Source organism: Hypomesus nipponensis, chromosome 14, assembly GCF_054491055.1.
Source record: "Hypomesus nipponensis isolate SF chromosome 14, ASM5449105v1, whole genome shotgun sequence".
Taxonomy (NCBI): Eukaryota; Metazoa; Chordata; class Actinopteri; order Osmeriformes; family Osmeridae; genus Hypomesus; species Hypomesus nipponensis.
In genome coordinates this window covers 20,049,183-20,071,724 of record NC_140374.1, presented here as the reverse complement: position 1 = coordinate 20,071,724, position 22,542 = coordinate 20,049,183, and the positions used below count along the sequence as shown (strand labels likewise).

Here is a 22,542-nt window from a genome sequence, read left to right as displayed (position 1 = left end):
TTTAGCACCCCGGTGCGGAGCATGGAGCCGAGCAGGGCAGGAGGGGAGGGAGGAGGGGCAGCGGCGAGGGCAGGGTCGTCTCTACCAGCAGCACACCCTGCTCAGACAGAGGCCTTGCTCTCTGAATGGATAGGCCCTGGAGGAGGCTTTCATGTCCTGGGAAACGCTGCTGCTAACTGTCGTCAGCTGCCATAAATCAGCCTGTTCATTTGGCAAATCGCTGGGCTGGAGAGGAGCCTAGGAGCTGAATAAGTTAGTTCACGGTCGGAACCCGTTTAAATAACTTCCGATTGAATAGTGTACAATTTAGGCTGAGCAAATCCGCACTCATTTGATTACTTAGCTGGCAGATTGCATCAGAGGCAAGGTCTGTGGCAGAGTGGAAGCATTTCCATACAGTAGAAGAGTGTTTATAAACCTTCATTGCTGTCGACTGAAGCGACAGAGGCCAAGGGCGGGCCGAACACAGCACGTAAACACTTCTGAAAAGTGAAAATCTACAACAGTCTCCACCGTGAACACACGGCTAACGGAATCAGGCCGCTCCTTCCAACATCTCAGCTCACTGTGCCAGCAGCTACCATGAAGGGAAAAGAGCCAGTGGTGTCGCCCAAAAATAATACAGATTTAAACATGGGCTGTGCATGCCTGGAAAAAAGCAAATAGTAAGTCTGAAATAAGGGGGTTGAGTTTCAGTTTAGCCTGGCGAGCAGCCCTCGCCCTAGTCCAGGCCTGTAATTACTGTAGGCAATGCTGGCTGCAGAGGATTTTCTGTGCGGTCTTGGGGTAGACGAACGGCACCATTTGTGTCTGGCATCCCCTCACTCGTGCGTGCGACTGCTCAGCACGTACACTGGCTGCAGAGTCGAGCAGAGAAACATGCAGGCTGGGGGATGGATGTGGGGCAAACCCCACGTCGACCTTGGGACAGAATAAGGTTGCAAATGAAGATTGCGATTGGTGTTAATGGCCGACATCACTTTTCCAATGTTCCGATATTGGGCAATTCTTGAGAGTTCAAAGCATGGCTGACACCCTACTAATGTCAACACTTTGACAGGTGTATTGTCCGCTACCTTTGGTGACCGCTAATGCTATTGTAAGGTACTGACCTTCCCAACTCTATCCGCCCTATATGCTTCCCCTGTCATAAATCTAAATGGAACAGCTAGCTGTGCTGTGGAGCGCCAACACCGTCTGACAGCTAAGAACAGCTACAGTCAGGGGCAGCTGAAACGAACCAGAAAGCCAGGACTGCAGGATTCGCGTGCGTTTTACGTTAAGATAACATCATTGATTTAACTCCCATAGAAAGGCAACACGGGCAATTCAAGGGCACTAAGCTCTCATCTCTGATAAGGTGGTGAGATGCACTGAGGACGTGATGCACATCTATCTAGCTGCTGGTGCTTACATTATGTAAGCACAGATAGACAGCAGCATCTGTAGAGAATTTAACGCGAGACCAGTCGTTCAAGTCCACCTTTCGGAGGGAACATGCACATAGATCACTGACACGGGAAGCTGTAAAACCTTCACGGCTTTCTGTGAAGACACCGCCTTCACAATCAACACTCAGCGAGAGGCTCTTTCAACCATGGGTGACACCTATAAAATCCCACCCCTCCCGATGCAAAGTAAGTCTTTGCAGATGTGTTGATTGACACGCCCACAGGCCGGGTTTACACAACGCTGTTTCGTTAGAAGACTGCTACTGCACCAGGGAACAGACCCTGTATCAAACCTGATCCAAGTGAGCAAGGAATAGTCCCCCGAACCTCCCAGAGAAAATACAGTCACTGTGAAGTGACTGTTCTGGTGTGGTGACTGGTGAGAATCCAATCCCTGAGTAGTCTCTTGTTCCCCGGGTCTGCAGGAAGCAGACACACTAGCGCCAGGACGTACACCTGTTGATTTGAGTCGGTACCGTGAGGCAGCAATGGGACCTTGCGTACCCCTTCATCATCATGGGGATCATTCTTGGCCACAAGCAGCAGGAGCGCTCGCAGCGTGACTGAAGCACCGAGGACGTTGTTTTAAATGGGTTTCACGGTTGTCACAAGGCATCTGGAACGACAGGCAAACGTGACAGAAGAATGTTGTGAACATGTTATTTATGAAGAACATGTGTCGGCTTGGAGGCTGTGGAGCCATGCATCAGAAGCGCCCCCTACAGGAAGTATTAATGGTTAATACTGGAATTACCTCTCAACGTGGAACTGCATCTTAAAAAAATTAATTTAAAAATCACTGCTAAAGCAATGTATTTTTCCTAACTCCTCAACTAATCCTACTCCGCATATTAACGTGAAACGGCATCACGTGTTTTGAAGGATGTGGTCTGTGGTCACAGCAGTAAAAACGGATGGCCTTCTAGGGTCACAGAAGCTGTATAGTAGGAGGAGCATCTGGTAGCTCTTTTCCCCCTGACAGAGGGCGAAAACATGCAGTTTGTGCCTCTGGGTTGGCCTCTCCTATGCTTGTTTTGAAGCCTGCAGGGTGAGGGAGGGCAGGGGGACGCCCAGCGGGAGGTTCAGGACCCCTCCCTTCCTATAGATGTGGGAGGGGGCAGGTAGGAGCAGCGGTGTGGATGACCACCCTGCAGGGCCGAGGGCTGGGCTTGAAGCTTGAGGCGCTGGGCTGTCCTCCATCATTAGGCCTGAGGAGGGGTAATGAAGACCTCCAGGCTGGGGGAGGAAGGCTTTTATTGTCCTTGGTGGGCCTCTGGATCCTGCTCTCCACAGCTCTCCATGTTTTAACCTCAAAACACCAAGGGGCTACATCAACAACAGGAGCAGAATACGGCCGTTCTGTTCATCACATTCACTTGCAGCGACGGAACGCCGCAGTTGAGAGTTAATATGACATGCTACTCTGAACTGATAGTTATTTTCCTTGGAAGCCCTTGAGGGGACTTGAATCTTTCTCCCTTTTAATGCGCTTGTGGGGGGTATGGCCAACATTCCAATTCACCGATTTTATTTCTCTAGCCTGCTTTTCTAAATCATTAAACTTGGCCCACTGCGATCTATTTATTTGACCAGATAACACCGATTGCTTTCAGCTACATCGTTTTCATTGAACCCATAAATGCATCAGGTTCACAATTAAACGTTTGTGTAACAACTCACCCGGTTATGGTTCGTTGCCTGTAAACAGACAATCGGTCCATCAACAGCCCACTTGGTTTCCATCAGGGCTGAGAACTCATTATCGTCAAAAACATTTTAAGGAAATGATAAACAAGTTCTCTGACCAACCTTTCCCTAATTAGGATGCAAGCTGTCTGTAAACAACAGAAGCTGACAAGCAGAATTAAATCCAGACTTTCACACTGAAGGAAACAAACACAGGCAGGTGGGTTAAGATGCAAGGAGAGCGAGTCTGGTCGCTGACAGGATTACGGAAACTGTCCAACAGGTTCTCCATGACGGGGGTGAGGAGAACCTAGACGACTTTCATCCTCAAACTGATGCAGTCTCGGTTTGAAGGTTTAACTCGGGATCTTTTGCCATGCTTGTCATCTCAGGTCAAGGCAACCCCACCCTGATTTTGGTTTTGAATTAGGTCTCTATAACACATTCTCATTAAAATGGCATTGACTTGGCAACTTAGTCTATGGAAAGGGTGTGCACAAAATATACAGCCAGGAAACATTTGATTGCCCTTTACCACAATCAACCATAATCACCACAATCCCAGAAACCCCCTCTCTCCTTCTGACTCACAGCTACCGTTCGCTAAACATGCTACCAAACCAGCAGCAGGATCCTCTGAGGAAAAAAGACCAAAACTATCTCAGAGCCTTTCGATTGACAGATCAAATTAAAAGCAACGTATTAATACATGCATTAAAAACACACCGTCTGTGCACAAAGACTTCCTTTACGGGCCAGTCAAATCCCCTGAATCTACAAACAAAGCCATTCATTGGCATATAAGCCCCTGGTTAGAGCATGTAGGAGTGTAATCCTATTACTCAGGAGGGAACTTGGCCAAGACATCACAACACCATGCTGGACTGGCAAGTACTGGGTAAAGCTCACAGCCTTGTGACAGGTGGAGTCTAGCACCTGCAGTGTGGGAAAGCAGAGAATAAGGCTGCACTGGGACTACTGCACTGGGAGTACTGCACTGGGAGTACTGCACTGGGACTACTGCACTGGGACTACTGCACTGGGACTACTGCACTGGGACTACTGCACTGGGACTACTGCACTGGGACTACTGCACTGGGACTACTGCACTGGGACTACTGCACTGGGACTACTGCACTGGGACTACTGCACTGGGACTACTGCACTGGGACTACTGCACTGGGACTACTGCACTGGGACTACTGCACTGGGACTACTGCACTGGGACTACTGCACTGGGACTACTGCACTGGGACTACTGCACTGGGACTACTGCACTGGGACTACTTCACTGGGAGTACTCGACGCCTGAGGGACACTGGACTGGTGCCCTGAATAGCCACGAACCATGGAGCTGAACGGGAAGAATTGTAGCGTGTCGAACTAAGGGGGGGGGGGGATAAAGCGAAAAGAGAACGAGAGGGGGATGCGGTCCCTGGGAGACACTTCTCACAAGACTAAGATCAACACTCAAGTCGAGTCAGCCATTGTGATAGGGTAGCAACACTTGGAGGGCGGGACTTCATTGCATATGGTCCTATTATTGGCCAGCCAGTATCAGAGCTTTTGCAGAGGGGAAAGCTCTGACTTTAACCTTTGACTCCTGCATTCAACCACACCCACGACCACAACCCATTCGCCCGTTTTGTTAACAAGATTTTACACCAATAATTCAATTAGCAGACATCTTGATGTTTGCATTGCCACAATCTGCACTGTGTGAAGGTCACACAGCTGAACAAATCAAATGATTGAAATCTCCTTCACCGCCATGGCAACTGGCCCAGAAAAAAAAAACTGTCTGTATCTGACGAGTGGCATTTACTGAGGGACGGGCAGAGTGGGAGGATTTCAAGAGGAAATAGTGAAGCATTGGTATACCTATTAGTATGACCATTACTGCACTCATTATAAACAGAGCTAATAAAATGGCTTCTACCATTTATACCAGTCAAAACATGCATATTAAGGCCTACTTTACAAAAAGAAACAAGGCAACCAACATACCGAGCATGAGACACACACACACACAACTCCACAATCAATCTTAACGTATTATTTCTTTAGTTTGGGGAATTCGCTGTCCAATTTCAGGCATCATTCAAGGCAACAGTCGGTTTGCATTCAACCAGGCTGAGGGAGGACACTGAGGAAGGCAGTCTCACAGAGTATTGACTCGCAATGTCTAATCATCCTTACTCGTGTGGCTCCTTATGTCATCACTACAGGCCAAGAGCTACTCCGCACCAACATCCTTCCGATTCTAATAAGCATTGCATCGATTCATGTTTGTAGCACTCCCTTCCTGCTGCAGGCCCACGCGTGAAATATGGCACCAAGCAAATACTGTGTGTCCTAAGCCCCTAGTTGTGTGTCTGGATACGCCAAACAAGGAAGGACGTGGAAGTTGAGGGATACAGGGTGCGGTGGCGAGGAGACACTCCGAACCTCAGAGGTGAAGTTGGTTTGCACAGATACAGCTATCGCTGCAGGTTTAGAGGGTTCTTACCCCCCTGCTGTGTGGGAGGGAGAGGGGGAGGGGGAGGTGGAGGAGGGCCTGGCACTGTGAAGCACCATCTGGGGGGGCCAGTGGGATGCAAAGCTTACATTTAGCTTTTGAAAGTAGTTCAGTTTGACGACTACTAGTTTTAAAACTGAATGAGGATCTGATTTCTGGATGTAGCATTCGAATGTAGTTTGACTTTCAACTCTATAACGTTTTTTAGAGGCTTTGTTTGTATTTAAAAAAGGAGCCAGTTGCTCTTGACGTATAAGAAAATATGCATAAGTAATTTTAGTATTGAAAGTATTTGTGCTTCTGTGAGTATGGCCAACACAATTTGAGTAACATTGAGTTGGGCACAGAGAGCCAGTGTTGTGTGCAATTCTCCTCATCTATCACTGTGGAGAGCAGGAACACATCAGAGAAGTGACGGAAGACAGTTTAATAGACGGAGCTAAGCAAACACCAACGACAAAGGCCCAACAGTCCTTCAGCATGAATGCGCCTCCAACACTGCTAAACTAAGGGAAGTTATGGACGGTATGAATGGAGACCATTCAGACGGATATTAAAAACCTCAATCAAAACAGGGGTGAAAACTAGCTACAGGGCCTGGTGGATTCAATCCCTTCTCTTCCCTCCCATTGTGCAGCCTGCAGAAACAGGGGATCTGACAGCATCTCTGCAGAAGGGGGTTTAATATGGGAGTGGACACTTCCCTCTAGTCTCTGTAATTCCACTGGGTGAGCTCATTCCACTCCTGTCTGGTGAAGGATACACCTTCGCCCTCCTGTGCCTCTCCCTCTCTCTACCTCTCCCTCTCTCTACCTCTCCCTCTCTCTACCTCTCCCTCTCTCTACCTCTCCTTGAAGTCTGGGCTCTGTCAGCGAGCGTTAAGGCCTACTGGGCCCTCAACCCAGGAACGCAGACTCACATTACTCATGCAGCTCTCTACCCTTCCCTGAATGAAACGAGTGCTTTCTGATTACGGTAAAGTGGGGTGGCTGGGAAGTGATTTGACTTCAGCGCCTGCTACTCTGCAGCAGCCGTGCCATGAGCTCATGGGGAATATACCATTTTGTTTTGTTGTTTTTTTTTTTTTTTTAGTTGTTGCTACAGCTACTAAATTCCTACACTTTGTGCTGTGTCATTTTCCTTTCTCTGTCACTTAAAGCGCACTGTATATGTATGCCCCTATGCAAGGATTACCCACCCTCGACAGACAAATCCTAAGAGGCACAAACTCCTGGTTTCCATCTGACCTTGAATGCGGAGATGCATTTGCCAACTGCATCCATGACAACCCTGCCTTAACTGGTGACAGAATATGAACTGATGGTATATGTTTTAAAAGAAAGCACAAAGCAATATCAAGCTTGCATTGATAATCGTACTACTTGATGCTTCCCAGTGTTTTAACTGATTCTAGGCCCCAGTTGCAGAAGGAGGGGGGGCTTGTCAGCCTATTAGAGAAGACCTTGTCTGGGTCACTGCTCTTAGAAATGCGAGGAGGGTGGGCAATGCTGCAATTACAGCTTAATTGACTGTGAATAACAGACAAAGGCTTTTATGGATTATCCTGAATCTTCCCCCAATTCAGACTGACAGAGAAAAACAGCCCTGCTGTAAAGCTTTGTAATGCAGTCGGGAAAAGAAGTAGCTTACCTTGCCTTTGAACATATCTGAAATCTTCCCCTTTCACATTCTCGAACTATCTAAACCCATTCAGGTTTTGCGATGAAAAACGCAAAGGGTTATTATTTGTTTCATTTGCTGCATAACCAAGTCCATTAAAACTAAGCGACGCCAATTAGCACGTTAGACCCAGGTAATGGAACAAAAAGAGGCAGGCACACCCCTTTGCTCTTTAGCGATGGTAGAACCACGACTCAGTCAAACAAACGAAAAAATATATATCTTTTTTTTTAAAGCCCCCAAAAAGCACTATACAAACCAAGTTATTGTAAAATGGTGTAGTGTTTTCATAAATTCATAAAAACCGAACATTGTGCTAAACCTCCTGCGGCTACAACAGTCGGAATGTCTGCATTCGTAGAAGTTTTGTTGACCAGGGGAAGTCACTGTTGATATATTAGCCCAAGGCTGGTACACTGCAATTTCCTATCCTGTAAATTATTATACCAGGCCGACTACTCACAAGTCTACGAACCTTGTAATTTATCTGCAAATATTAAGCTATCGAAATGCACCTCAAGAAAATAGCTTACAATCAGCAACCTTAAATTCAACTAAATCTTTACTGTTCGGAACAGTAAATTTGTCACTGAAATAAGACCGTTTTAAGCATAGATTCCTTACACGTCACGGTACCATTATACCAAGAAATCACGCATATCAAGATCTGAATCCTACCACGAGTCTTTTCATACTCCCTACATATAGGCTATTTTTGAAACGTGCAGAAACAGTATTTAGACGTTGACTGAACGTCGAAGACAAACGTACAAATTATACAAATGCATTCCAACTAATACTGAAAACAACAGTGTTTGCAAGCCATTAAAATCCATCACACGATACAACGCATTTACTTACAGAGAAAAAGCTTCCACAACGTGACTGACGATAAAGGATAATCGTAGAAATATCTGGGAAACACAAATTTAAATGGGTTATCCAGATGTCGGCCATCGGTTGGGGGCAAAAATGTAGAGTTCAAGAATGAGTCCTCTCTTTTGAAGCGTCTCCTATGAAGTGCGCTCCGATAACTGCTCTAGCAGGGAAATACGCGTCCCAGCTGTCAGTCCTGCCGCGCGCGTGTGCCCGTAGTAAAAATGCTGAAACCTGAGAACGCCGTGATGTCACGGTCCGGATCTAAGCAAAGTAGCCAGCGCACTGTTCTCTCAGCATAAACGCAAACAAAGGCAAGAGGGGAGACAAAGAAACTAACAGTTGCAGAGGGAGAGGGGCTGTGGCTCGGAACTTGGAGCCAAAGATGGAACAGATAACTAAACAGCCTCGAGCGAAACACCTAACATTAGCAATAAACAGCCCGCTTGCTTGGCAGACGCTTCCCTCGTTACTTTTTTTGTTATTTTGCTGCCAGCAGATTGATGAGGCAAACTGCATCCAACTAAAACTACATCTCCCCTGCACATGGATGTCCTACGACATTTAAGTAATGACATTTTACCTGCTCCGGTAAAAAAAAAAAATCTATCAAAATACAAATTTATTTACATTAGACGACGACGTTTCACAACATTTAGCCTCAAATTAGTTCAGCAAAAAAAATCTGAATATCAAGTAGGTTTAGCTTAGTTTCACTGGCTATTGAAACCCAAAACACCTTAACAATGACCTCCAATCCAGTGGTCAGACCATTCATCTACTCCTGAACCTGCTGGGAGCAGTCAACAGCACAGGAAGGATTCCCTGTGCCAGTCAATAGACACTCGGGTTCCTTTTCATTGGCCGACCCCAGCTGGCAGGGGTGAGGCACACATCTCTATGATCCTCCAGCTCCTCTGAAGCCTGAATGCCTCATACACAAAACCCCCAGCGGGATCCGATGAATTTTAGAAAATGAAGCAAACCAAGCTCCTCCGCATGAGAACAACGATAATATCAGAAGCGTTCAGACACTGGCTCCCCCCCCCCCCCACACACACACACACATACACACACACACACACAATCACCCCTAAATAATGCATCATGAATCCATTAGAAAGAGCGTGTTCACAGCCCTCCAGCCATGCATGGCCCTCAGGAGGTTAACCCCTCGGAGAGCTCTGGGGCAGGGGACACCACCTGGGGCATGGGACACCACCAGGTTTTAGATGTTTCCCTACTCCAACACACCTGATTCTAATATAAGGGTCGTTATCTAGCTCTGACGCAGCCTGGTAATAAACATGCATTTGAATCAGGTGTGTTGGAGCAGGGAAACATCTAAAACATGCAGGACAGCGGCCCTCGAGGACCGGATTTGGACACCCCTGCCCTTAACCCAACCAGGGAGGGGGGACGACACGATCACATGAAGCCAGAGACGAAGGGAGAGGCAGTCCGACTGAACGGACTCATGTGAAATGCAATGGTAACCCCATAGCCAATAGGAAGCTTGTGCTCAGACACCCACACAGTGCGGGTCAGAGGGGACAGTCTGAGCAAGCTGCTCAGCCATCTGTACTCTGGCTTCCTGTTCCAAGACGGTTGATGAGGAAAAAAGATTGCGTTATTTGATGTTTAAATCACGTACCCTCTATTAAGAAAAAAAAAAAAAGGTAGTAAAATATACACTTGGCCACACGTGAAACTGTATTTCGTGTGATAATAGGAGTGGTCCATCTGATCATTAGAGTCTAATAGAATGGCCAGGCGTGATTGAGTTTATGTAATCCTCCTACACAGTCGCCAACAGAGACCCCTTACACAGACAGTCAAGTTATACCCTGAGGCCGTAACTGTGTGTGGAGGTGTTCCTTTGACTCATAACTTTCCAACTGTTTTAAACATTAATCCAACTTGGTTCCCATAAACCACACTATATTCTTCTTCTACAACAATCTGTTTTATGCTAGTATAAAATATGATTCGCTTCGATAGAGTGGTTTTAGTAAACAATAACTCCTGGAGAGAACGACAGCCACGGTAGAGCAAGCAACCGAGGCGGAGCGGCAGCCAATGAGAACAGGGCCAGACAACATCTCTGTGTTCTCTGCCCAATCGGTGTTCTGTGCCGAGTGCGTGTTCAACGCAGAATCTGTTTTATGCTAAATCTGAATGGATTTTGAATCTGTGTAGCATCTCATACATGATTGATTGCCCAGTGTAGTGAAAAGCCAGATGATTAAAACAAAACACATAAACCCAGACCTGAGTGCTAGAGTTGATAACAGGGGAGTGCGTTTCTGTCTGTTGGTGATGGGAATGCTGTTCTAGTGTTAGTGTACTACCTCTCCAGATTGATTTCCCCCTCATCATTCTGAGGACTTCCTTCATATTTTCACTCCACTACTGTTGCAGACGAACTAAGCACATGCACAGCGTGAATTAAGATTGTTGTAGTTCATCTCTCACTCTGAGAAAAAAAAAAAAAAAAAAAAAAAAAAAAAGCTTCCTTATGTTGTTGTCTTTTGTTGTTGGGGTAAGTCCAAAACAACATCCTAAAAGGTACAGTATTCTCTGAGACACCAGGAGGGTTTATCTGGTCCAACTGAGCCTCATGCCCCAGGGTCAAAGAGACAGGCAGGTGTACAGGAGTCTACAGAGATGAAAGGAGAGCATGTTTAGAGCAGAGCAATTAGGTTGGCCATTTTAGAATTAGGGATAGAGGGAGTGTGTGTGTGTGTGTGTGTGTGTGTGTGTGGGAGGGGGGTGAATATGAGGAAGGGAGGATCCAGCTTCACCACACTGAACTCCTGACATGAAACATCCAAGCTGGAAGCCGGGGAGCAGGGAGTGGGAGAGTCAGGACCAGGCCCTACCCCCATCTAAACAGTCAGAGGGGAGTGGAAGGTCTACATGCCTTTTCCAAGAATGCTTTTCATGTGAGGGGAGTGGAGAGGCTGACCACTCCACGGACACACAAACCCTGTGTCATCTTACTCCAACAACGCCACTTAGCCCAGTTGATGTGGAACAGTCTGCTAGGTTTTATGACGTGAAGGGACGCAGGAGTCTGTTGACGAATAAGAGTGGTGGGAGCCTACGGACAAGAAGCATGTCCGCTTCCTAACATCACTCTGCCTCTGAAAGATTATTCAGTGTGTGGTTGGTCTTGCAGTACAGTATCAAACATGGCTGTAACAAAAGATGGAGGCCAATCTAGGCCTTTGCATCCAAAAATGTATTGGCTCAAGTGTGGCCAATCAGTAGTCATGATGGTTTTTTATGGTGATGTTCCAAATTTAAGAATGCTTTAGGTGGTTAAAAGCTACTGAATTAAATCATATTCATAGAAAAAGGAATGATAAAACCTAAGGAAACTCAGCAAGGATATTTCAAATAAATATATTTCAAAGTGCAGTAGCAAGCTTACATTTCTAACAACCAACAACATACACAAACCAGAATGTTGGGTCATTGTGCTTTAAATTCGGTCGTGCGAGAATAGTTTGCATTCTAATACCTGCACATTCATTAGGATCAATATGCATCATCGCATGCTTTTTAAGCTGCATGTTGCCATTACGGGCTCCTTCCGATCGTCAGCTGGTAGATGCAGAGGAAAAGCCTCCAGACCTATTACCGGCCCACGCAGTCACACAGATGAGAGAGAGCCCAGGCTCTCAGAGTACTCACATGTTTATCCACTCTCAGAGGATGCTCTGCAGCCCACTCATTCTCTCCTCGGAGACCTCTCCCTTTCTCCCTCTCTCTCTGCTCTCCCTCTCTATCTCTCTCTCTCTCCCTCTCTCCTCCTCTCTCTCTATCTCCATCTCTCTCTCCCTCTCTCTCTCCCTCTCTCCTCTATCTCTCCATCTCTCTCTCCCTCTCTCCTCCTCTCTCTCTCCAGCTCCCTCTCCCTCTGTCCATCTCCCTCTGCTCTCCCTCTCTATCTCTCTCTCTCTCCCTCTCTCCTCCTCTCTCTCTATCTCCATCTCTCTCTCCCTCTCTCTCTCCCTCTCTCCTCTATCTCTCCATCTCTCTCTCCCTCTCTCCTCCTCTCTCTCTCCAGCTCCCTCTCCCTCTGTCCATCTCCCTCTCTCCTCCCCTCTCTCCTCCTCCTCTCTCCTCCTCTCTCCATCTCTCTCCATCTCTCTCTCCCTCCCTCCTCCTCCTCTCTCTCCCTCCTCCTCTCTCTCCCTCCCTCTCCATCTCCCTCTCTCCCAACACAGCTGCTGGTTATTACCCGTTAGTGTTCAAACTTCCTGCCAGTAGAAAGCCCAGACGCCCGAGGCGTAGCAGGTGCACGCTAGCGTTCCGGGGAGCAGCAATGGAAGACGTTAGCGGTAGTGGTTGGTGGCCCGAGGTAGATGGTGACTCGGATCTTCTTGGCGTGTTGGTCTGCACTCCTGCAGTGGCCAGTGTTCTAAACCAGCCATGAAGGCTGGACTGAGTGCATGCATGACGAGGTCCCATTATGAGTGCTCCTCTCAGAGCCACAGAGGACCCCCCCCCTCTCCCTCTCCCCCCCCCTCTCGAGGAGGAGGAGGGAACATGTTCGTTTTGCCCGGGCAGTTTCTCTGTGTCTGTGGAGTGATGCTGAAAAACAATGGAGGATTCCTGGGCTGCCTGAGCGCTGAGGTCCCGACGCCAGCTCTGGGAGAACGTCTGGTGACCGACCGAGGAACAGGCGCCCGCACAAGTGACACGCCATCTAATGGAGACGAGGTTTCAGGGGGTCAGGGACGGGCATGCGACACGTGCTGCCACACGTTCTATGGTTAGCCTGTGCCTGCTTGTGGTTTTAACGAAAGGCTGTCATGAAACACCTAGTATCACACGTTGACGTGTGATTCAGCTTTGACAGGTGACCCCCCCCCCCCCTCAGGAGCGGAGAGAAGTGGTGTTGAAGCCGGGTGTCTGGTTCCTGAAGAGCAAAGCTTACCCCCCACCCCCACCCCAGAGAGCTATTCGTGTCTCCATGATGAAGGCTGTTGACGGGATTTGAGTAATCTCGCCATGAGGGGAGATTCGTTTGCCTGCCTGCCTGGGCCACTGAGATTAAAATGAAAGCTTCACTCGTGGAGTCAACTTAAGACAGCAGCTCACCCACCATCTCCTCATCTTCAGCCATAGCATACATCAACAGCATACATCATATCAAAACGACACGACACTGAAGGCTTAGACATGGCGATAGAAAAATCTTGATCAAACCTAAGAGAGTCGGTCCTTAGCTCCCTCAGTGACGAGTCTACTGTTGTGAAGTCACTGCCCCTCCAAAAAAAAAAAAAAAAAAAAAACGATATTTCAATAAATGGTGAAACAATAGCGTGAGAAAGGAAGAAGAGCCCTCAACAGCACAGACTGAGGAAGATCAAGAGGAAGTGCCATTTAGCAAAGGTCAAAGACAATCAATGAGGCGCTCTGTGTATCCATAGTGTCCGCGGGCTGGCAGGAAGTCTGGCGGAGCTGAACCCTGCCACGGACCACAATGCCACGCTGCTCATAATCACCGCTTCGGCCCCCAGAACTACCCACTGTACTAATGAGACATTGAAAATCGATAGCCTGTATCTGAGATGTGTTTAATGCAAGAGCAGACATGCTAATTGGAGGCTCAGTGCCTTGGTCTGGGGGGGGGATCCTGAGGTGGACCAGAACTAACACGCTTTGGCACAAAACTTTGAGAGCGAGCAAGCGGGTTGAAATAGTTACAGATGGCTCAAGCTGTAGTGTTGAGGTGACATAGAATAACGGATTCCAGTCCAGGTAACCCAGGGCCTTCTACCTCAGACACAACGCTGCTTTCTGGCCAGCGCCATCACAGGGCTGCGAGGGTCACACCCAGCTGCCCCTTCGCCTGCCACGCGAGTGCTGGCTGCTTTGACAGGTCCCACATTCCCAGGTTTCGCGAGTGAAAACGGCAGCGGCGAGGCGCCGTAGCAGGAGAACCCTGAGGAACCCCTCCCGACATCACATCTCAAGCCCCCTCGCCGCTTCCTCCTGACAGGAGCAGATTTTCCTCGCTTCTCCACCTCAGCGGAACCGTCAGTAAACACGTGAAGCATTCCGCTGTGCCAAGAGACGCTGTCGCGGCAGCGAGCATCTCTGATCACGGGATTGACAGTGGAAGCCAGTCAGCCTCCTTGGTTTACATTGAAGGATTAGGATTACGCAACGGTGGCAATAATGGGTGACACCGCTGCAGGTCAAAATAAGTCTGTCAACATCTCATTCTATGCCTTTTTTTCTCCTCTAAAACAGGAATGTGTCGAAAGTTGCTGAAATCTAAAAGTATTCACTTAAAGGTGGCAAGGAAAAGTAAGTCTCACGTTGGGTCTAGTTGGGGGGGATAATTTCCTCTGGCTCTGCATGTGTGGATGATGGGCTTCTATGAACACATTACAACACTAACACTGCAATTACAGCAGAAAGACTCCAAACCATTACCCCTAAATAGCCCCCCTGATGCTGTGCTGCAAATGTCAATAAAATCCCTTGAATCTTTCTACAGCACACAGGTCTGCGCTCGCCAAAACCACTTGGGCCGGAATTGACGCCTGACCTTTTCCGAGGCTCTGTGGACGATCCCCAAAACCGCTTAAACGCTTAATCATGGAGTCACAGAGCCAGAACGCCTTCGGTTCGAGACCTACCGTACAAGACACGAGAAAGAATGATAAAGAATCTGATTGGTTGGTTGGAAGGTCATCTACTTCTGTGAAAACAAGCCATTTCATGGCGTATTAGACCACAGATTTAGATTAGAACTATAGTCAGTCGCCCCAACCCCCCCCCCTTCCCTTCACTCAACCTTAAAAAACAAGAAACCAGGTTAAAAAAAAAACTAGTCACGCAAGAACATAACTTGTGCTGCCTTGACTCAGGCAGACATCCTTAGGTCATGTCCTAGATAAGAAAGCAACTTGGACACGACAACCATCACGCATCGCTCTCTCCAACGTCGACTGGCAGAGCCCTCGCAGGCACAGGATGGGCAACGACGGTCAGACCAACTCACTTCTGCAGTGTTCTCACAGCCATGGTAGGGCTGGGAGGACAGACAGGATAGCTAATGGGAATCTAATAAGATGGTCTGACTCAGTCCAGGGGTGGATCCAGTAATGTGTGAGGCAGTCTGGGGAAGGCACCGTGTTCAGAGACTTGATAAGGGGGTAATAACCTCATCCATGTAGACAGGGGCACCCAAAAGACCAATGGCAGAAAGTCATTAGGAACCAGCAGGCGTGGGGAGCAGACGGGAAATAGAACCTCTCTCCACTGCATCATAAAGACCCGGGCCTCATTCCAACTGCTCATTTCCCCAAGATTGCTTTCCTTGTTTGGAATTGATTACGGTGGAGCCCTGAGAAGCACGGCTGCTTTTTAATAACAGGTGCCACTGATTTCAACATCAGGGGGGAGGGGAAAATATATTCAGTATATCAAACATGACGCCAGCTGTGAGTAGCATCATCATTCCCATTCCCCTGACCAGAGGTAAATTAATGGACTGATGTCCAAAAAATGCAGGGTTACATAACAATTCACATAGTATACAGCTTGGTTTAAGGCACTTTTGACACTAACCCTGCTTCAAAAAGAAACATCCCTGCAGTCATACTCCATCACCAGCAGAAACAGAGTCGCTGAAGTATCATCTGTAACCAAAACTAGGGCCCTCATGTTGTACTTTTATCAAAATATCCATCAATGTTCTCCGTCACAGGTGGACCATGTAAGCCAGTTTGAAGTGCTTACCTGTGACTGTCAGCAAGGTAAGGTTCCGTCACAGCTCCAAAACTCCAGATCACAAGGAATCTAAGCTTGCTCTAGAACCATCCTCTCCTACTCTGAGCTTCAGATTAAAAGCTGCACCCTTTTACACTGTAGTGGGTAAAGACAGTCAACAAAAACAAAAGAGTACAGGTGACAAGGGAGTAGAACTGCAGAGGATATTGAGCGTGAGCGAGGTGCAGCTACCAGTGTAAGAGACGGGGGAGTGCAGTGGTACGATCCAGGGTTCCGCAGACTGAGCATGCTCAGTTGGCAGGCCACGGGGCCTATGCTTCTGCAGCTACACCAATGTGGCCTAGTTCTGATACAACCAATAAAACTGACGGTTAGGCCAGCAAGAGTGTGAGTGTGTGTGTGTGTGTGTGTGTGTGTGTGTGTGTGTGTGTGTGTGTGTGTGCAAAAATCCAATCTCTGCTCATCAGCAGAAGCCATAAACAAATCCCTTTCCCTAGGCGACGGGCATTATTGATCTCTCTGTTATCAGAGGCCCATCTAGGGACAGCCGCAGCTATCGAGTCGCAACCACAACCAGAATCAAGTGGATTCCGGAAAGTTCCTAGCCGCAGCCAGGGCCAGGGGCCGGGGGCCGGGGGCCAGGGCCTCGGCTGGTTGCTGGCCTGGTGGTGAGGAGGAATGGAGGAGAGACAGGCTGGGATGCTCCAGTTCCTGGGCTCCCCCCAGGGCGGGGCTGGCCGTGGGGCTTCACACACAGAGGGACGGGCTGCACTGCCTTGCTCTCACACAAGGCTGACTGATGGAAGTAATGGCTTACTAACTGGGTCGACAGGGGGTGTGTGTGTGTGTGTGTCTGCGTTAGGGTTGTATGCACGGGAGTGTATGATTGTGGGTCGACAGGGTGTTTGTGTGTGTGTGTGTGTCTGTGTGAGAATGCATGCCCGAGTGTATGATTGTGTGTGTGTGCGTGTGTGTGTGTGTGTGTGCGTGAGATGTAGGCTAGATACAGTGCAGTCCTGTGTTGGAGCCTACCGAGGAGACCCTGAATGCAGTGCATGCTTGCCAACTACAGACCTGACCGGCACTGCACTGACACAACGCTGCCATCCAGATAACACTAGATTTATCTGCCATTGAAGGGAAATTGTGTGTGAAATGCTTCAATAGGCTCACAATTTGTTTTGTTTTATTTAGGGGGGGAAAACCGACACAAGCTGGCGCGAAATGAAGGGTGGTAATAAATAAACATGTCCTGTAGCTCTCCAGGCTGTGTGCGCTGTGTGGCAACGAGCGAAACTGCAAACAGCCCAGGCAGCCTGCCTTTTTCAGACTCCGTTCTTGAAACCGGCTCAGACCAGTCTGCTGTCAACATCTCAGTGATAACTGTCGAGTAAAGCAACCTGACATTGTCGTTCTCTGTATTCCCTGATGAGAGTTTGGCAACAACAGGTTACCTGTACGATGGAAAAGAAAGTGGAAACATTTAGAGGATGTTCCATATCAGGCCTCACAACATTCTAAACAACCGCCCTAAAGACTAGACTAGTATTCAACAGCCCTGCAGACAAAACCAGTATTGGTTGAACTCTTATAATCACTGATAATAGAGGGCTGGTAGCAACGGCTTAACATAGATGCTAAGTTGCAGTTGCACTGTATGTGCAATTATAACGACATGAAATCCGACAAACAAACTCCACCCTTCCGACTCCCAAAGTGGAGCTAGATCCAACGCCCCACTTCCTGATTTGATTCCATGTCATAATCTGGCATCCTGTTTGATCCATATTTGAAATTGGGCCAATCAATGCAGCTCTGGGACGAGGGGGGGGGAGGGGACGTGGAGAGAGAACCGCTGGGAAATTAGGGCAGTGCTCAGAGCAGAAATCCGAGACGCTGCTATGATTCAGCACAAGCCCACTCTGGTCCAGTAGTTATCCTCTTGTCCTCCTCCATCACGTTTCACCCCCTCAACATCATCTCCACATCCTACTGAGGCCCTCCGCTTTCTGGGTTTCCCCATAGCCATGACCAGGATAAACAAACATCTTATTGATCAACAGACAGACTACCTAGTTAGTTTGTGTCTCAGCCCCGACACACAGGAACGAGCACAAGCAGGAGAGCGATCTCCTTTCAAGTCCTCCCGCTGGTTACTTCACAGCACGTGGGCCTCTGTAAGACCAATCAATACACCATTATCCATGACTGGGAGAAATCTCTTGAGAGAGAACCCTTTATCTCTCCAGCACTCCCCTACTGGGGGGGAAAGGGGGAGAGGGTGGTGTCAGTGATTCAGCATCCTAGAAAGAGCATCACATAGAACCACTGGCAGCTATCAGATGAGGATCTCTTCGAATCTATTTCCCTTTCCTAGCTGACAGCTGTCTGCGTGCAGAGCCTCGATAGGGAACAGCCGTGGAAGAGGCCACAGAACGAAACCACAGATCTGACGTTATGAGGAGTAGCAGTGATGAACAGAAGTAAGGGGCGCCTGTTAAAAGGTCCCTACATTTGACCAAGATCCTATTTGGTCGGGTTAAGCTTTCCATACAGACTAATGATACATACAGCCAAACTATTCCAGACAGTGGCCCTTGCCGGAGACTATTCTCTCCAGACCATGAGCTATAACAAGAAAAAGACTGTTACCAACTCCCAGACATCTAGCCCACTCGGTTGAGCATTATAGTCACTCAGACAAATCAATGGCATGTGGGCTTAAGGATTCATTGTCGAGGTCCTTCTTATTTAAGTGACCTACCTGAATGGTGTGGACCAGGCAGCACACGAAGGCAACTCCAAGGACAGGAAGGGAAAACAAGGGAGGCTCAGTCAGTTATCAGCGTTAAACCGTAACCATGGAACCACTGGACTACGTTTGGTCTGCAGGGCATAAGGTGTGCTGTCTCATTACCAGCCGACAGGTATCACTGCATTAGGTTCCATCAGACTGATTTAACAGGCGCAGGAAAGGAACAGATGGGAAGGGGACTGCAGGTCTCTGTTTGCTTGTTCCTTCGAAAGGAAAGGGGCGCAGTGGTCAGTTAAACAACAGTGCCCTCACCTGGTTGGTTGAGCCAGGTACACTGTGAGGCCACAGTGCTGTGGTACCAAACTGTTTAGGACCTGGAGCAGGACTGCCCTATCCAGGCTTGAGCAGTGATAACATCCTGCTGGTGTTTATTCCCAACCCTACTCAAGAACATCTGGATCTGATATTTAGTTGGTTGACGAGCTGAATCGTGTTTAGAGTGAAAACCCACAAGTCTTTTGGATCTTTTAGATCTTCAGGAGCAGCTGAGGTAGACAACCCCGGCCTAGAGATTTACAATTGTGCCTTCTCCCAAACGATGTTTGTCACTATTTGGAAGAAGAACAAAATCAGTATGTCTGTATGAGAACTTATGAACCTCCTCAGGAATCCTTCCTACTGGCTAATTGTGAACACACAACGTACAGTAAGAGATATAACAAAATGCAACAACAAGAAGTCAGAAAGTACCCTTCTTCAACCAACCCCATGGGAGTGCATTGACAGCAGTGATGGAATAACATCAGACCACAGAACTGTGCTAGATACATAAATCTGGTGGATTTAAGACTGCATGAAACGTTTGTCATATATATAGAACACAGGCTGGTGCTCTGCTGCCCTCTGCTGGTCAATGTCCTCCCTTAAACTCGGAGAACGGGAAGGATCAATGTGATTGTGGCCGTGGCGTAAGGATCCATTTAGGCTGTGGACTTAATCTTGTTTGTTTGCTTCTCACATCCAGCTCTGCTACCTCTGCACGCCAAACAACTGGATGCTTTTCAAAACACAAGATGAAAGAAACATCTTGTGTCCATGACTCAAGGAATTCACGCTTAAAGAGCTCCCACACAACAGAGCGGTGGGCTGGTTGTAAATATTCAATTCATTGTCATACGAGAACAGTAACAGACCAATCAGAGAGCAGCATCTGGAACGAGGAAACAGCCCTGCTTATGGGAGAGCTGCCAGGCTGAGATACACACACTTGAAATGAGATCACTGCCTCTGCAGCACTCAGCTCAGCTACCCAGCGTATGTACTGAGAGGAGAGGCAGAGCGAGAGGAGAGGAGGAGAGAGAGAGGAAGATGAGAGGAGGAGAAGGAGAGGAAGATGAGAGGAGGAGAGGGAGAGGAGAGGTGAGGAAAGGGAGAAGGAGAGGAGGAGAGGGAGAGGAGAGGTGAGGAAAGGGAGAGGAGAGGAGGAGAGGTGAGGAAAGGGAGAGAAGAGGAGGAGAGGAGAGGGAGGGGTTCTCTCACCCTAATTACTGACAGAGCAGAAACTATGTTATGTAGAGCAGGGGTTCTTAAACTTCTCGGGGCCAGGGACCCTTACAGGGGGGAAAAGGTTCCAAGGACCCCCCCCCCCCTTAATCCTAACACCCATTCAGCCTTCACCCTTTGTGCTCTTAAATTGACATAATAGGCTTGTTTTATTGGTGCAAATGATCCCCATCTGTAGATTATTAAATATTTTTTTACTTTTTAATGATACAGCACAATTTTACAATGTTATCATTTATGACTAATCATTTCGCGGACCCCCTGGCTATGGTTCGCGGACCCCTAGGGGTTTGGGGAGCCCACTTTGAGAACCACTGATGTAGCGGATCACTCAGCACAAGCGCTGAACAGACACGCCCTCAGACTAAAGCATGAAATATGCACTATGCAATATGTGAACGCACACAGATTATGTAACACCTCGGCAATCATTATTATAGAAATGTGTCAGAAAATGGCTGAACCAGGGTCTTTCTCTTAAAGTCACTGGTCTGTGCATCCAGTCCTGTTATTTCCGCTGCAGAAGTCATTATTAAAGGAAGTGCCCACAACCTAATAAAGAGAGTCCATGCCAAAATCCCCCTTGATCAAAGAATACATTCGATCCTGAAAAATGACTTCAATTAAATAAGACATGTTCAACCTCTAACTAATTCAGATCAAAGCCGCTTTCATCTTTCCATTGCATATGTTAGAGGAATAAAGGTTTCAGCAGGGCTGACACCCTTGCATGCATGGAGCGACCAGGGATGAGCTGGCAGCGATGTAGAAAACACGGTAACGCACGAAGCATCCTTTAGACATTGTTGACGTCTCTCTCTCTTTCGCTCAAGTTGACGCTGTGCCACGAAAGTTTATCAGTGTTGACCTGTCACTGACGTTTTAGAAGAAATGGAGGGCAAGAGTAATGTAGCTGTTTGTGGGCATTCTCTGCTATACGACACTACCTATTTTTTTGTTTATAGTTGTCATTTTTGACATGATTGACAACAGGAAAAAAACGGTTGGCTCCTAGCCATTCATAGCGGGGGGTCTTTTTTGTCGCCAACCATGACAATTTTCAACAAGAGCGAAACATGCGAAAAGGCATGTTTGCATTGACTTTACATGTAATCTGGCTGCATGCAAAATTCACTTTGCATTCGGTGTGAACATAGCCATAGCCTCACACGGGCCTTACATTGCAGTTAAACATGCAAATACAAACAGCACCTAAACAAAAAAACACTTCTGACTTCATAGTTCTCTCTAAAAACACACCCTTTGAATTGCACAGCTAATCATACTAGGGGGAAAACACAGCTCTGTTTGTGTAAGGATCATAGGCTTGCTGTAATGTAGTGCTCAAGTATTGCACAAAAATACCTTCTCCAATGGCCACAACATTAATCTTGCAGTCTGTTGGGAAACCTGTATGCAGGTGTTGCAATGAGACTGCCACACCTAGAACCAGTGGGAGAATAAAATAGACCAGCCAGTCCAATGCATTTCCTAATCCTCCCTCTTCTCCCTAGAGAGAGCTCCACGCAGCAGAGTCCATTAGAGGCCAGCATGGTGGTGTAATAGCTCGACCCAAGCCGGCAGCCATTCCAGTTCCAGCCTAGCCAATCATCGAAGCTAATTCTGAAGCAAAGTCCAGACAGAGGGTGAACAGACTAGGCCACTGGCTGTGCTTCTGGGATAAAAAAAAATTAATAAAAAAAAGATACAAAAAAAAAGGTCTCTCTTGAGATGGTAAGCCTCTATGGTTTGAGGGAGGGGGGCCAGTGCATGTGAGAGTTGCGTGCCACTGCTAGCGTTTCAGTTGGGAGGGTAACCAATGTACGGTAGAGTAAGAGGAACCTGAACTCCAGTAACTCAGGATTCTACGGGGGCACCGTGTGGCTGGTTTTCAACAGACACTGGGTGGAAAAGATCTGGACACATGATTGTGACTCATCATTGTAAGTCCCATACGCCCAGTCACCTGCCTGACAGCACAGACCAACAGCTCTATTGTGTCACGAGAGTGGCTTTGGTTCCTTTTGCAGTTGGGGTCACCACTAAATGGAGCGTCTGCAGAAATCATTTGCACTTTAGAGAGCTCCAGTCAGGTGTGGTGTTCTCATTATGGTAGCTTATGTAAGTCAACAGGAAAACAATGACACAAACAAACAAACACGCACGCACACACAGCGCCAGCTGCTGCCTGGACGCTTGAGCATATCTATTAAGGTTTCAAACCTTCATCTCCCTCAGAGAGTGCGAGGGAGCGG

The 22,542-nt window shown here is 47.8% G+C and overlaps 1 protein-coding gene across 8 annotated transcripts in view; it reads right to left on the bottom strand.

The window, feature by feature from the left end:
- The window catches only part of plekha5 (pleckstrin homology domain containing, family A member 5), a 77,781-nt gene that overhangs the window by 43,177 nt on the left and 12,062 nt on the right, over positions 1–22,542 (bottom strand). Inside the window, exon 3 of one of the 8 annotated variants that reach the window (XM_084672695.1) lies at positions 1,956–2,067. The exons of the other annotated variants lie outside the window; for them this stretch is intronic. Coding sequence (XP_084528821.1) covers positions 1,956–1,978 — 23 coding nt within the window. The 5' untranslated portion in view covers positions 1,979–2,067. The remainder of the gene's footprint in view (positions 1–1,955; positions 2,068–22,542) is intronic. 8 annotated transcript variants of the gene reach the window in all.